Source organism: Bicyclus anynana, chromosome 17, assembly GCF_947172395.1.
Source record: "Bicyclus anynana chromosome 17, ilBicAnyn1.1, whole genome shotgun sequence".
In the NCBI taxonomy this organism is placed as follows: Eukaryota; Metazoa; Arthropoda; class Insecta; order Lepidoptera; family Nymphalidae; genus Bicyclus; species Bicyclus anynana.
The window spans coordinates 6,260,810-6,278,017 of record NC_069099.1 but is presented as its reverse complement, the minus strand read 5'-3'; the positions used below and the strand labels follow the sequence as shown (position 1 = coordinate 6,278,017).

At 36.4% G+C, this 17,208-nt stretch overlaps 1 protein-coding gene across 3 annotated transcripts in view; it reads right to left on the bottom strand.

Annotated features, from left to right (window-relative positions):
- The window catches only part of LOC112052444 (synaptic vesicle glycoprotein 2C), a 74,438-nt gene that overhangs the window by 2,836 nt on the left and 54,394 nt on the right, over positions 1-17,208 (bottom strand). For all 3 annotated transcript variants that reach the window (XM_052886577.1, XM_052886575.1, XM_052886576.1), the window contains exons 2-10: positions 14,419-14,548; positions 12,966-13,025; positions 9,897-9,992; positions 7,025-7,158; positions 4,067-4,257; positions 3,273-3,421; positions 2,404-2,803; positions 1,640-1,902; positions 543-702 (exon numbers count right to left, since the gene is read on the bottom strand). In XM_052886577.1, coding sequence (XP_052742537.1) covers positions 543-702; positions 1,640-1,902; positions 2,404-2,803; positions 3,273-3,421; positions 4,067-4,257; positions 7,025-7,158; positions 9,897-9,992; positions 12,966-13,025; positions 14,419-14,455 — 1,490 coding nt within the window. In that variant the 5' untranslated portion in view covers positions 14,456-14,548. The remainder of the gene's footprint in view (positions 1-542; positions 703-1,639; positions 1,903-2,403; positions 2,804-3,272; positions 3,422-4,066; positions 4,258-7,024; positions 7,159-9,896; positions 9,993-12,965; positions 13,026-14,418; positions 14,549-17,208) is intronic.

Below are 17,208 nucleotides of genomic sequence, written 5' to 3'. Positions count from 1 at the left end.
AGTTAAAAATTATAAAGACCAACAGGCCAGCAGTGACATTCTGTAACGATGTGAATATAAATCGTCAGTCTGAGTTTCGAATTCGCGTCTACACTCCCTGTCTAAGACGATACTGTAGATAGAGAGAGATAGAGCCGAATTCGAAAAAACTGACGAATTATAAAAAAAATCGTTGCAGAATAGCGCTACAGGTCCGACGGCTTAAAAGAAAAATTATAGTTTGGCAAATTCGTTCGTAACAATTCCGACGGGCCGGGAGGGGGGTAGCGATGATGATTGCGCACGACTTCATACCAGTCCTTCCTCTGCTCCGCGCGTACGACTTCACACCTGCGGATTCCTTTCCTCCCGCCGCCCGCATATCATGAGAGTGTCATCAACAAACTTGCCAAGCTATATCTCTGTTGCACGGTTCTGTAACATTAACGACTTTCCTTCCATAGGACCTAGGACTCTGTGTTACCATGGTAGCTGCTTGGATGTAATAAAGGAGCGCTTGTTAGTTAGTAAACTCGAAAGAACTGTTGCTTAGTTATAGTTACCGTAAGTTGGTGGGGAAGACCTCGGTGATGAGGCAGTCAAGCGAGGCGTTCCCGCAGGAAATGACGGAGCTGAACACGGCGCTCACGATGAGGTTGTTCGTCTTGTTGTACACGAAGTACATCGCCGCAGAGCACATGCCCGCGGAGAATGTCGCGAAAACTGGAAAAAAATATAAAAATTATTAAATTGTTAGGAAAAGGAAAAAGCAGAGCAGCAGTATAGCCAACAATCAAAAACCGCGCGGGGCACTTGGTCAGGATCTCCTATTAAATATTACAAGAATACATGTCTATGGTACAGTGGTGGCCAGTGATAAGGTTCTATTGTCTGTGGCTGTGGATGATGTTTTTGACACTGTCACTCTCGGACATTCAAGTGTCATATTATCTTCAAGTGATCTGCTTGTTCCATACTTGTACCGACTCTTAAATATATGGCTTGTTTAATAATTTTTATAAATATTAACAAATAGAACAGTCAAGCAGTGCTTAAGTCTTTTATTTGTCCTCCTGGGGCTCCCAACATGGAAGAGTGTCCATAGGCTGCAAGGCCTCAACCCCGGAAAGATTTGGAAGAACCTAACAGGAGGAGTAAATTCCCCTGCGACGTACCCAGGCAAGGAGGCAATGCCTCGAGGCCTGTATCCTCGCCTTACAACATCGGAATGAGATTACCCCACACATACATACAAAAAGCCTGCAATGGACGTCCATCGGCTGATAATGATCATGATATTGTTATGATATTCGTTCTAAGCCTTTTGGTTCTTCGTTTGTGCCTATACCACGAGCAACATTACAAAACAAAGGTCAAACGAAGTAATTTTTTTTTTATGGTAAAGAATATGGTAATTTTTGAACTTTTGGCAATTTTGGCAAGTTTGGTTAAAACACGAATACGAATTAACTACTATTTGCACACATTAGCAATTAGAAACGTAGTATGCACAAAGTTTGTTGCGGTTCACCTGGATCTCAACTATGTAGATATTCCACTTACGGCATCTTGCTGTTATGTCAGGAAGAAGATTGTGAAACACAGTATTATGAAGCAGGGGAGCTGGGAAATATCCTTCGTTTCGATGTGAAGAGCTTACCTAAGAAGAACTTCCTTCCTAATCGATCCATTCCCAGAACAGCGAAGATGTTCGATGGTATAGCAGCGGCGACGGTGATCAAAGAGTCCATAAACACATTTGAGTGTATGTGCGAGTCGCAGCGCGCCTCCGTGGAGTGTGTGCCGAACTGCGTGACGTAGGCAGTGACCTGGCAGATGTCTGCTTCAGCGTTGTCGTGCGTTCTGGACCATTCGTCGAACCGGTTGAACATTTCAGGGAACCACATCATCAGACCGTAGTATCTGGAAAGATTATAATCGGTCTATTAGTAATATATAGTTTAAGCGCATTCCTATTCCCTCCAACAAGAGAGTTTGGAGTTTTGATCTACCACTTTGCTAAGAGTAAGCAGGATTAGAATGATAGATATATATTCTGTTTTATTTTGGTACTACTGCTGTTAGAGATCTTAAAGGGGAACAACATAATTCGTATTGCGTGAAATGGGGTCTGAGACCACTAACTTATACTTAAGTAAAACATCAGGGCTGTTCTAAATATGTAATAATCAGAAGTTCTAAATATCATAATTGATATTTAGAACTTCTTGGCAATAATAAAATCCCGACCAACAATCAAATTGGACCGATTCTTAACTGGACACGCAAATCAGTAGACACGTTGGTCTTGTTAGGCAGTCGAACGAACGAATAAGTAAAGTCTTTTAGTTTACTGAAAAGTTCATAAGACATTTAAATCTAATGTGTTCAGTTATTTGAGAACGAAAATGTTTAAAAACTTACCCTATGTGGAATGTGAAGTTGATTGTTATGGAGATCGCAGTAAACTTTAGTATCGGCGGTACGAACAGCTGTTTGCTATGTTCCACGATGTCTCCCATCATTTTCTTCAACTTGGACTTTGATTCTTTAACTTCTACGACCTTCTCCGGTTTACGGTGAACGGGCTCTTCTACAAGAATTTGTTTTACAGGATAAAGATCCTTGTCCCGGCCTGTGTTCATCATATATATGCCACGGAATACTTCTAAGGCCTCGTCATGTCTTCCCGTGGATATTAAAAACTTGGGGGATTCTGGCAGAAGGAACAAGAGTGCTGCTACCAAGAAGGAAGGCAGTGACATCACCAAGAGGAAGATTCGCCACGAATTGTAAACAAACCCTCCGGTTTCTCCTCCGATCTCTGAAAATTATGGAAATGTGGTTTAAATTATTAAAGAAACCAAATAATGTAGAAATATATCGCTACACCATTAATATGTAAGGACAGCTGAACCAATTTTTATTATCTTTGATTTTCACCTCGAATTGCAGATTTACGGCCAGTTTCTTCATCGCAAGTAACAGTCAAAGTAACGTCATAAATCAAAAGTGACGGTCTTATTCACTGAAAAATAAAGTCTTCTTTACTACTTACTACTTTTACTGTTACTTTAGCTTTACATGAAGAAACTGACTGTAAGTATCTAAGCATCAAAAAAAAAACTATGAAGAAATGTAACTATCGGATAATTTTGTATGGAATAGATATTTGAAATCTCGAGAACTAATATCATCAAGTTAATGTTTCGAACAGGGCAACGTCCAGAGGAAAATTAAAAGTTATAAATGAAGGTACTTAAATTAGAAAAGTAAAGTTTAAATTTTCTTACCACTAGGAATGATGACCCAGGCGAGACCAGCTACGAACAGGTTACCGAGAGTCCAGAAAGCCGCCATGAAACTCAACATGGCTCCACGCTTCTTTTTCGGCTGGAATTCTGCGAAGTACGACCAGATAACGGGACCTGATCCTCCCAAACTGCAAAGCAATAATACAATTATAAATTTTATTCAATGGACGGAAGTAATAGTTATAGGGTAGGTAGAGGCAAAGTGATATTTTATATGATAGGTAGATATTTTATATGAAAAAGGTCCTTCATAATGCGTCACCAGAAGCTATCACTTCAGCAGCACTTGTGTCAAGTGTTATTTTACAGTACTACCCCCCATAATTAAATATTCGGATTAAGTAACTAACTTTTCGTAGTGCAGTATACTTGATTCTCTTTTAGATTTTGAACATCGTTACTAACGTTTGAACTTTGGCGCCAACGATATTTTATACAACACATATGTTACGTGCCTACAAAATCCTCACCGCAAAAAGTGATCCGAATTTAGCTACTCCACTGAGCGCACACATGCATAATTTTGTGTTTACTTTACATTATACATGTAAGTTTATATAGTTTTTACACTTCCTGAACACACAACTCAATATTGTAGACAATATTTAGGTATTATTTGTTTAAATCACGTTCGTTGTTTAACAACCGAAAGCGATTAAATAAAATTAAGACAATTGTGTATATTTGTCCGACTCATGGGCTAGTGCCCTATCTCTAAAATAAAATATTGTTGTTGTCTTGTGTGTTATGTTGTTGAACAGAAAAGTACTCACGCAGCGCCATTGATGAAGCGGAAGAGCATGAAGAGCTCGTAGTTCTGGCTGAAGGAGGAGGCGACGATGGCCAGCGCGTTGATGATGGAGATGGCGATGAGCACTCGCTTGCGGCCGAGCGAGTCCGCCACGGAGCCCCACGCGTACGCGCCCGCCATCATGCCGATGAAGATTATGCTGTTGAGCCATCCCTGGACACGAAAGGTAGACGTCAAGACCAACATTTTTAACCGACTTACTTCCATAATGGAGGAGGTTCTTTTTTTTATGTATGTCTAGCGATAATTCCTTCATTTATGGACCGATTTTAAAATACTTTTTTTGTTTTGAAGGGTTCGATTCCAGGGTGGTCCCATTTTTTTCATGTCAGGATTTGATGATGGCATCCTGGAGAAATCGAGGTGAACTTTCGAAAATTGTAGAGACGGCTAGTGCATTTGTTAGTGTTTGTATTTTAAAACACTACAATTTTATGAAGGTCTGGAGTTAGTCTGATGATGGAGCCGAAACACAGACCATGGAACTCGTCAACGATTTACAGCAGTTACCTTTTGTCTATTGATGAGAATTTTCCACCTAGATGGGTTGTGACTGTATTAAGGGTCTGGTGATGAAGACGAAGGACAGTTAAGAGAACTCCTCAACGGTTCACAGTAGCTACCTTGTGTTTGGACTTGATAATTTTGTATTGATGAGAACCTTCCACCTAGATGGGTTGTGATTGTATTAGGGACTAGTGATGAACCGCCTTCAAACTGATCAGAAGGTAGCACATAGGTAAGATGTTATTTTTTGGTTTTTAGTTTAAGTTAATTTTTGAGTTGGAAGTCGGTTGAATTTTTTTATTAAAATTTGTTCTTTACTATGGCATGGCACTGATTACAATTTTATACTACAGATAGGTTCATCATCATTATCAACCCATATTCGGCTCACTGCTGAGCTCAAGTCTCGTCTCTATTTTCCATTGGTCAAAGAATTTTTGAAATCAGTCGATTAGTTTCAAAGCCTATTCAATGCAAATCTTATGCAAACAAACAAACAATTAAATATTTCCTCTTTAAGATATTAATATGACCAATATTCCCATTCCCCTCCAACTAGTCGGGAAAGACTGTGCTTGGAGTGGGTACGACAATAGACCAACGGGGCGGGGCTCGAACCACCACCCCTCGGTGATGAGTCCGACCGCTCTTACCGTTGAGCTATTGAGGCTCAATTAAATTATTATTAGGAAAACTTGATGAGGGTGTTTTAGTAAATCACATTTTCTTATGTGTACACGTGGCAATCCAAATTCCAATAAATCACGAGTATACATATAATTCATATTACATAAACTTAAATAGTTAGCGCATTGAGCAGACGAAGCGACTCCAAATATTCGTAAAAGGTCTGGCTAGCTAGTTACCACCCTATCGGCAAAGGCGTATCGCCAAGCGATTTAACGTTTTGGTACGAGGTCGTGTGAAATTGTGGATTTTCATTACTGAAAGGGGTGTGGAATTGTAGATTTTCATTATTTTAAAATTATGGTCAATGAAACATAAACCTACCTACAGATGGCGCTGAATCGTTTTACATCGCGCTTCAAAGATTCTTACCGAATATATACTTATGCTGCAGCCATACCGCGTAGTACTATGACGGTCAAACTATATTTCAAATTTTTGAATCGGATACCAGCAATTACTATGCTTTTGGTATCTGAGTGGCACGTCGATTCTCCTTCTACGATCGCTAACGCTTCAAAAACTAGAAAGGTCACGTGATCAAGATCTGTCATTCCCATAGATTTATTATATTTTTACAAGGTTTAGTTTTTGGTGGCATTAATTAATTGTCTGGTAACCCTAATACTCAGAATAACAAATAAACAATGTGAGTTAACAGCTACCAAAATTTTCCTCCCAATATAATTCTATATACCTATCTATTTACATGTGATGTTTATCTACTTGCGAATGTTTGTGCTAGCTCAAAATTCGCGTGATGTAAAATTCGCTGGTAATTATCATGACATGATGACAGGTTGTGTTCTAAGAAACTTTGTGTCATTGATTCAAGTGACGCAAATGCTTTGGAGGTGTGAATCTTATTTACGAGTACAGATTCTGTCTATGTATCAGACGGAATTTGTACCTACTATAACCTGCGATGCCGTGATAGCCCAGTGGATATGACCTCTGCCTCCGATTCCGGAGAGTGTGGGTTCGAATCCGATCCGGGGCATGCACCTCCAACTTTTCAGTTGTGTGCATTTTAAGAAATTAAATATCACGTGTCTCAATCGGTGAAGGAAAACATCGTGAGGAAACCTGCATACCAGAGAATTATCTTAATTCGCTGCGTGTGTGAAGTCTGCCAATCCGCATTGGGCCAACGTGGTGGACTATTGGAGCTCAGCAGTGAGCCGAATATGGGTTGATGACGACGACGATAACCTGCGATATGGTAGGCGTCCACAGATCCGCATCGTACTACACTAATATTATAGAAAAGAAACATTTGTATTTTTACTCGACTGCGACAGAAGGTGCATAATGTTTTTGTATGTAACGAATCACGAGATTTTTTCCTGATTGTGTAAGTGCCGTAGGCTCCTTATGGGCCCTCAGCGGCGTTTGGACGAGCGCAAAAGCATCGCCTGTTGGGGTCCGAAGGCAGAAGCAGAGTAGATGGGCGGAACGACTCTCTAAGGGCGTCTCCTCTGAGACTCGGACCTCGGCTTAGAGGGCCGTTCGGGAAGGGTGTTTTGGCCTGAGTGTATCAGTCCGGGCGCCCCCAAGATCGTGAGTTGAAAAGCCCACCTCTGGCTGACGTCATATATCGGGGACCTTGTCTTTGCCGGCGAAGACAAGGACTGAAACGTCACGGTCGCGGCCTTTGTCCTAAAGTGGAGTTGATTTTGTCTATGAAACTCAGAATGTGAAACAATATGATCGTATTGGTACGTACTTTGGTCTGCGTGGTGAGGTTTAGGTCGCACTGCGCAGACGGCAAGATGAAGGACATGGAGATGACGTCCATCTCCTCCGAGGTGCTGACGAGCCCGCACACGGCCAGCAGCATGTAGTGGAAGCGGCCATATCCTGGAAATATACATTATACAGTATTAGGGAATATAAAACTCAAAATAGTACTAAAAAAAGATGGTCTTTTAGTTCGACAAACTCTCTGGGAATTGCTTGTTTTATATGCGGAATCTGCCGTGTAAGATTTGGCCTACAAACTTCGCACTCGGTACCATCTATAGGAGGAGCAAAATCAGCATCAGACCACATTCACTAACACAAATTGTCAGTAGGTTTCCTCACGATGTTTTTCCTTCACCGTTTGAGTGATATTTAATTTCTCGAAATGCAGCGAGTTGTAGGTGCTTGCCGCGGACTGGATTCGAATCTACACCTCTTTCTGTTAAGTTAGGAGCTTGCTACGATCATTACTCGGTCGATCGTCGATATAAATTAGGTGTAGGTTTTAGATAAAAAATGTAACAAATTATAAATCATCCATTTAGATCAGTCGCCGATATTTATCTATATTAGGCTATGTAGTACTATTAAAAACTTCTACAGTACCATTATTAATTCCAGTCAGTAAAATGACAAGTGCATCAACTGTCACTGAAATGTTATTTTAATTTCAGTGTCAGTTGCACTTGTTATTTTATTTAATTAATTCTCCGACTTTAATTTGGTTCACATGTTTGTTAAATAGCTACAGACAAACACACAAAAACAAGCGATCTTTTATTTCTGCGTCAGGATTTCAAAAAAGGCGTTTCCAAAATCAACCATATTAATTTTACACGTTCCTATTTACTTACTACAGACACGTGTAACTATACATAATCAACATTCAAGAGTTTGTCAACATTGTAGTATGTAATCTGAACTGGGACACTACTGGCTAGTCATTTTATGAATGGACATTGCTACCGTTGCATTCCTCAGCGCAGTAGTCGCGTAAACACCTTCGCAGCTTCTGGGAACTTTGTCGTATGACATTTGTTTACATTGAGCACAGGATATGGGACACTCATGGGCTGTAGCATTTAACACGACACGGCCGAAATGAGTTGTTGTTTTCCAAGCAGTCTGCCTCGTGTAGGTCTTCGTAGGTAGATATTTATATGCTTAATGGGTATTCGGAAATGTGAGCTTGCGCTACTGTACTTTTAGTGTTTTGTATTGCAGATCTACCCTTCATCTATAGTAATAGTTTGTTGGTTTGTTTGATTGAACGCGCTAATCTCAGGAACTACTGGTCCGATTTTAAAAGTTCTTTCAGTGTTAGATAGCCCATTTATCGAAGAAGGCTATAGGCTATATATTATCCCTGTATTCCTACGGGAACGGGAACAACGCGGTTGAAACCGCGCGGCGTCAGCTAGTAATTAAATATTTAAAGAAGTACATATTTTTAATTGACTTCCAAAAAGACGGAGGTTCTATGTTCGGCTATTTTGTACTTTTTTTTACTAAACATTATAATAATTAGTTTCGACACTCAGCTATTTTAATACTCTCTACATTCTCTTATTTTGCTTTTCTGACACGATCATTGTATGCTGTGGACTATGCTGTGAGTATCTTAGCAGATACTCACAGCATAGTCCACTCAATAGCCCTTTTAAACTTGTTCATGTTTGGGTTGGATCCAATTTAGGATCTGGCTAAAGTCATGATTGAGGAGAAAAATAAATATAATAAATAAATATATAAATATACTTAAACAATACACATCACTATCTAGCCCCAAAGTAAGCATACAAAGTAGCTTGTGTTATGGGTACTAAGATAGTTGATATTGTAATATTCATATACATTAATATACTACATATAAATACTTAATGTATAAATACACACAGACACTGGAAAAAACCCATGCTCATCACACAAATATTTTCCAGTTGTGGGAATCGAACCCACGGTCGTGGATGCAGAAAGCAGGGTCACTACCCACTGCGCCACGCGGCCGTCGAACAAAACGAAACGTGACGAAACATACGTAGTATTTATTCTCATTATCCACGCCCAATACATTAAGCTGGTGCTAATTTTTTTTTTTTTTTTTTTATTTTTTTTTTTTTTCCTACCTACAATTAGTGGTGATGTATTTATGCCGTCATATTATACTATTTACTTCCATCAAACAAGTCATAAATTAACTGTGTACTTCGTATTCAAATTAACGATTAAGTACATTATATAAAAACGTGGTTGGTGCTGCGATTCGTCATTGTGTACTGCGGTCATTTATAATTCACTCGTGCTTACGTATTTTATTAATTTTACATGTTGATTTATATTACAATAAGTAGAAAACCTCGTTCTAGAACCTTTAGAAACAATTTGTAAGGAGAATGGGTAATTTTGTATGGGCTTTGTCCCACAAATATATTCTTTAAAAATAAAAAAAACTACTTGGAATACAAACTCCCTTTTTAATTAATTAGATAAAGTAAAATAACTTAGATAAAGTAAAGTCAAGTCCCCCCTCCCCCAAACCAATATCCTGGATCCGCCACTGCGCATGACATATATGAATACTTTTTTATTGATATATGTCATGCCGTCATACAGGTGTTTTTGTTATATGAATAAAAATGTATAAAAATGATAAAAAACGTGCTGGGAAAGGAATATATGATTCACATTTGTTAAGCCCATGAATGAGTCTAAAATAGTGTGATTTTTGTTAAACAGTTATTTTTCATGATTTTATATTGTACCTACCGTGTACAATATGTCTGTCACGCCCCCCTTAAACGCCTTTTAGCTAGGTTCAATTCCGGATATAGTAGGTATAGTTATTATAAACTCACCAGCTTGTTCTATCGCCCGTTCGAAGTCAGCTTTCTCTGAACCGGAGCCTTTTTCTGGATCAAGTTTTGAAGGTGACTTCAGCGGCGGTACGACACCTGTCAAAGAAAAATGGAATTTTAAAAATATGTCATTGTTGACACTTAAAAGAGAGAGAGGGAGAGTAACACTTTATCATATTAGCTGCCCACTAGACTTGACCAATAAAAGAGTGGTAAGTCGATTCTCTTTCTACAATCGCAAACTCTTTGAAAATTAAAATGGGATGGATTTAAGGGAATTAATGATATTTGCTATCGACAGGTCAATTAGTGATGTTATCGATCGGACCTGTCATTTCCAGACAGTTTTTTAGTTTTCAAAATACAGCAACATACAATAATAAGGAAATCCTAACCACCTAAGGTTGCCAGGAAGAAATCGTTACGTAGCAATAAGGCCTGTCATTGTATAATACTTCATTCTTTCATTGTTTATGTCTTATTGTTTGTTATTTTTTGTTTTATGTTGTGGTGTACAAAGAAAGCATATTAATAAATAAATAAATTCTACGAAGTCACAAGTATTTGAATAAATATGTACAAGAATTGCTGTTATAAAGATATATTGGATTTATTCACAATTATTTGTTATAAAAATCACTTTTTTATCATTATAAGAAAAATAAATACTACGCAAAATATAACCCAGCTTACTACTACGAAAGTAACTAAATAAAAATATTATAAAAAAACCCCATTCGTCACGGCACATCAATTCTTATATGTTTTAGTCAAGTCAAGAACATCAAGGATTATCGCCCGAGCATGAAGTTTGGGATTTATTAGCGTTGTGATCATTCGCACGGATTATTCCAACGTAGCGGGTTTTCAATCGGGTGACGTCATTTTTGATAGCTTTAGTTAGACGTCAATTTTGACATATGTCATACTTACAATCTATAAACAGGATATAGAACTCGTTCTATATCTCATACTGAATTCTTGTCTGGCTATGCTATACGATAGCTAGCTACACAACTTTTTATGAAAACCGAAGGCCTACCATAAACAAGGACAGTAATTGTACTCATATATTGAAGCAGAAGATAAGCAAAAATTCAACTAATACGAAGGTAAACTACTTTGAGAATTAGGTAAGTAAAGTAGACATATCATGTCGACATTTAAATTATTAGGTACCAGTTATTGGTTTAATTACTAAGACAGTATGTATTACATAAACCTTACTTGGTTCTTTTTAGTAGACAAAAAACATATATATTCAGCTGTGGATAAAATTAATATGGATTTGAGTACAAAAAGAAAGAATTTTGAAAGAAAAAGCATTATGAAGAAATTAAGGCAAAATAATCTAGACACATTTTTCTTGGTTTTTGTTTTTGATTAAGATTAAAAAAAATTGTTGGTTGATTGGTCAATGGTTAGGTATAGAGTCAAAAAAATTATGATCGGTAGATTTCTTTTCTTGTATAAAGATTTACTAAGAATTTTAATACACATTGGATCAATTTTAAAAGTGAAAAGTTGTATGGGAAAGCTTCGAAAGTCTGTTTTTTGAAATTAGAAGACACTCAGGCGAACGAAGATACGTTCGTCTGTTAGTATTATAATTAGAAGCAATTACTATCTAACACATTTATATCAAGTAGGTACGAGATCATCTCAAATAAACAACTAATCAAGAAACCATTTTCTGTTTTTGAAGTTGAACGCAGAAAATTAACGGGGAAACTATGGGTAGGCAAATACTTAATTTTTGAGAATAAAATAACAATTAGGTAATAATTGTCCATTTATATGCGCAGGATTGTAAATGAGTGCAAATGACATATATCACTGTCATAAAAATCCAGTACATTCTCAGAAGAAGCGCTTGTATAAGTTTTTAGCGCAGATGTACAAAAAACATTAACCAAATAATAATTCTGCGGTCACTACTCAGTTACGAAATAATTTATACTTATGTATTTAATTTTATTATAGGTATATAATAATTATATCTTTGTATATATTATATACAAGTAGATCAGGTACATAACTAACCATGTCTGAAATTTAGTATAATTTTAACCAAATTTCGATTTGGTTTCGCATTTGAAGTCAAAATTAAAAAAATCTGAAGATGAATAATAATAATAATAATCGGACTTTTATGTCATTACCAGCTGACGCCACGCGGTTTCACCCGCGTGGTTCTCGTTCCCGTAGGAATACGGGGATAATATATAACACTGAAAGAATTTTTCAAATCGTACCAGTAGTTTCTGAGATTGGCGCGTTGAAACAATCAAACTCTTCAGCTTTATAATATTAGTATAGATTTATTTCCATCATAATAGAAAAATCCCGATATTTCGTGGATTTCATCAGGCTTTCATGTATCTCATCTATCATCTTTGTTCGTTCCGGTACATCGTGTAGAAACCGAAAGGGGTGTGGTTTTTCATCCTCTTCGTAACAACTTAGCCAGCTTCCATCTTAGATTGCATCATCACTTACCATCAGGTGAGATTGTAATCGAGAGATAACTTGTAAAGAATAAAATATAATAAATACGATGCTACAGACAGACATGTCAAACTTCTAACGCCCTGTTTTTTATGTTTGTGTTGAATTAGTAGCGCAATGTCCACGTGGATTTTGGATTTTATCCCAACCCTCAACTCACAAAATATTCAATGAAAACCGAATGGAAATATTTAATAGTCTTGGAAATTAGCGGACATACAAAACCGCAAACATTTTTTTTTAAATCCTCCTCTTAATTATCTCTTCTGCTTAAAGGTACTCGGTATTAATGGCGAAGGATGAAATTTAAATGATGGTAAGCCGTCTCAAAGAAAAGGAAATGTATATTGCGTGATACGAACTTAATTTTCTCATATATCTAGATACAGTACAAGAATGAATATGCATGGATTTTAATGGTAACCCGGCGGGAATCGGCTTGCGTGAACTCTTCGCCGCTGATACTCATGTATGTACATAAATAAAGCATGTGTTATGCTATGAGTAGGTATGTCGGCACGTAAGTTTACACACCACAATTGAATATTAAAATGAACTTACTAAGGTCGACAGTTTTGGAACCTGGCCCGTTCAGTTGGTGGTCACTTTTTACATCACAATCTGAAAACAAAAACAGAGTATTACATAATTGCATGTGAATAACACCTCTTAATAGCGTTTAAAGTGACTAATAAATTTTTAAAAAGTATGATTTTAGTATAATTTTGTTATACACTTATCTTAGCCAGCATGCAGCAGAAAGACCAATTAATCGAATAAATTACACTAGCGGACTTCCCGCGTAGTTCCCGCTCCTGTGAGAATACGGGGATAAAATATAGCCTATAACGTGGGTTTCTAGTGATGAAAGAATTTTCAAAATCGGCTGAGTAGGACCAGACATTACCCACTACCTCTATAATATTAGTAAAGACATACATATGTTTTCTGTGGCAAAGATTAATGATTTATTCACATGACGATTATAGATTATACTATCGGACGCCCTCGACTTCGTCCGCGTGGAAATATATTTTTCACAAATCACGCGGGAACCATGGATTTTTCCGGGATGAAAAATAGTCTATGTGTTAATCCAGAGTGAAATCTATTTCCATTCCAAATTTTAGCCGCTTCAGAAGCCGCAGCGCAAAAGTCACAAACATACTCATTTACACACACACGCTTTTTTTTTTAAAAAAGAATATTTGCCATATATTTTATAATATGACCAATATTCCTATTCTCCTCCAACTAGTCGGGAAAGACTGTGATAGGAGTGAGTACGACAATAGACCAACGGGGTGGGAATCGAACCGCCACCCCTCGGTGATGAGTCCAACCGCTCCTACCGTTGAGCTATTGAGGCTTAAAAAAAGAACTTATAAACAAACTTTCGCCTATAAAATATTAGTGTGAAGATGTGAGTTTGTCTCAGCAAAGATTAGTTATTTATTGGTTGTGGAATTTCAGATCGCAATAGGGATGATGACAGTTTTTTAAATTGTATATAAATTAAGAGTATGCTAATAGTAAAGCAATTTTGTAAAAGTAACAGGGTATCTGCGATCATTACTTATGGAGCTACAGGGATTTAAAGAGTCAGATTTGCGGCGCTGCCGCGGATCCCTGAAAAACGCCCCATACAAAATGGTACGATCTTATGACGTCGTAGGCAATTAATGATCGTTAGATTTGTATGGGCGTTTAAACAAAATTACTAATATCTTTGTTATTTCTGCGTTTATGTTTATAGTTCATATATTAAAAAATGTCACATTTAATGTAAGGAAGCTAAAACTGTATGAATTTTCATCTAATTACGATAAAATATTTTTAGTAGATTTTGAAATTTTATAATCTTATTTATTTCGCAAATATCTAGTCAATCTTTGCTTTTTATGTATAAATTAGTTAACATTGACCTTATTACCCGAATGTATCATTAAAATCAATATATTCAAACCTAGTCTTCATCCCCATTGTTTTGAATATAAAGTAAAGAGAAACTTACTGTGAGGTTTCTTAGGACCAGGGTCAGTTTCTATCATCCTATGCGTGCGGGCAGCGGAGTAGCCTGCGGTGTCGACTCACGAGGATAACTGCAGGGGTAGTGGGTTCGCTTCCTGTAGCGAGCGATTTGTCTGCAACAAACAAATACGTATTGTTAGATTTTTTCAATTCAATGAAAGATAGCCCTTCACTGCGATATCATCTAATGTTAAGTGAAGATGCAGTCTGTTCGGTTCATGGACCTCAATCTTTTTAGTTGTGTGCATTTTAAGAAATTAAATATCACGTGTCTCAAACGGTGAAGGAAAAACATCGTGAGGAAACCTGAATGTGAAGTCTGCCAATCCGCATTGGGCCAGCGTGGTGGACTATTGGCCTAACCCCTCTCATTCTGCGATGAGACTCGTGCTTAGCAGTGTGCCGAATATGAGTTAATAATGATGATGACTAAGATCTCAAGTAATCTAAAATACCAGTTATGCAAAGTATTAAATAATGGTATAAAAAAAAATCGATGGTAAAGTACGAAAAACGTCGAAGTAGGTAGGTAATATAGTAAGTATATCACTAAAAAAACAGCAACTTAATTATGAAACCAGATGAAACGATGGGTTTACTTTGCGGTTAGCCAGTCAAACAGAAGTGTAGGTATTAAGGTGTAAAAGCATAAAGGTATGATGTAATTCTGTAATGAAACGAATTAAAAACTTTATCAAAATAAAACTTTGTATTTTCATTTACTTATTTTTATTGACTTATTTTATTTTTACACTTATTTCATATACCCAAGCAATCGCTGAGCAGAGCTGTGTTGATTATTATTTATAATTATGGTTATTTATAGTTATGGTTTATGTTATTTCAATATATACTTTGAAGAAAAAATATGCATTAACACGTACTTATTTTAATTATATTCATATTTTAATTTTTACAGATCGGTAGATAAGTATAATGAATGTGAAATACCCTTTTTACATATCTATAAACAACCGTTTAGCTGGTAGAGGAAGGGATATTTGACTCTGACAATAGATAGTATTGTACTGTGGTAATCTATGGATCTACAAAACAGATTAAAAAAAAAACACGTTATTTAAGAGTGTTATAGACAATTTTTTATCCCCGCGCGGCGTCGGCTATAGTCTGGAAAGTTCGTTGATGACACTCCCATGATATGCGGGCGACGGGGGAAAGACTGCGCGGGTGTGTAATCGTGCGCGCGGGGAAGTGCATCAGTCGTAGGTTTTTCATTCATCGCTAGACGCCCCCCGGCCCGCGCGGCCCTTCGGGAGTGTTACGATCGAAGTTCCGAAGTATATAAAAATAAAAACACCTGAAGGTAGAAACGACGAAGTATAATAATTTACTTATCACCGCTACATAGAACTACTTACAATAGCTAATACTTTGCCATGGCATTGTTAAGTTTGCCAAACAATGTATTTTATTAAACTTACTGTTAAAGGAAAAACCTATATGACGCTTCAGGTGATAATGATTTTCGGAAAACTTATAATTGGGTTTATATACACACACATACGCACACTTGCAACATAATGTGGGTTCCGTAGGTATAGTTATTGATAATGAGTACTAAAACCTTAACTTTATTAAGTTAACTGTTAATTACTGTTATACTTAACAATAATTATAACAGTAACAACTGTTAACTTAACAAAGTTAAGGTTTTAGTTAATTGTTACTGTTATAATTATTGTTAAGTAGGTACCTTTGTAAGACAAAACGTAAATAAAACAATTAGAAAATTCTTAAGTAAAAAGCGATTTGTCGTGATATTGATAATGAGTACTAAAACCTTAACTTTATTAAGTTAATTGTTAATGATGTACTTAATAATAATTACTACTGTTACATAACTTAAGTAAAACGTTTTGTTTTTTTTGGATTCCGTTTGTAATCGGTAATTCCCGCTGTAATTAATATTTAATTATTTATTATTCCCCGTAATGAAGTTAATTACTCATTAGGTGTACTTACTTTAATAATAATAATATTAATTGTATTAAATTCGGAATAAATAATTTCGTTCTAAATCTTCCAAAATTAGGTAAAATTATTTTTATTTTATATTTTAGGTTTTTAAACAATATAACACCGCCATTCATCATCTTTTTACGAGCAGTTGGATTTAGTACACTATAAAGAAAAAACTTACAATTGATATGAATATTTGAAATTTCAAAACCATTTTACCTATTTATTCAAAATGGTTAAGTTTATAATTATAATCTAACTACTATGACTACGAGTACACCTTGTACTTACTAGCCGACGAACCGCGGTTTGCCCCGCGTAGTGCCCATGCCTGTGAGTATACAGGGATAATATATAATAAAATTTTTGAGAGTCATAGACGGCTTTCAAAAATTATGTGTTTTTTTATCAAGATCGGTTCAGTAAGTCCAGAGATACAATACCATTAACTTTACCTCTTTATAATATTAGTATAGATAAAAAAAATCCAGAAAAACAAAAAAAATACCAGACATAATTATTAATGTTCACAGATGGCAAGGCTAAGTCAATATTTTAAATTGTTATTTGTAAATGTTTTTTTGTCAAAGTGCCCACCCACATCTCAAATTAATGAAATATATATTATTATGTACCTATAATATTTATGAAAAACCGATTTCCATGTAATATAATATAAATATAGGCAAACCTGTTTATTCCCAAAATACGTCATCGCGTCTGCGATTTCGTATATTTAATCTGAATGTGAATATAAAACTTCAATCATCGAAATACAAAATAATATGAAAAG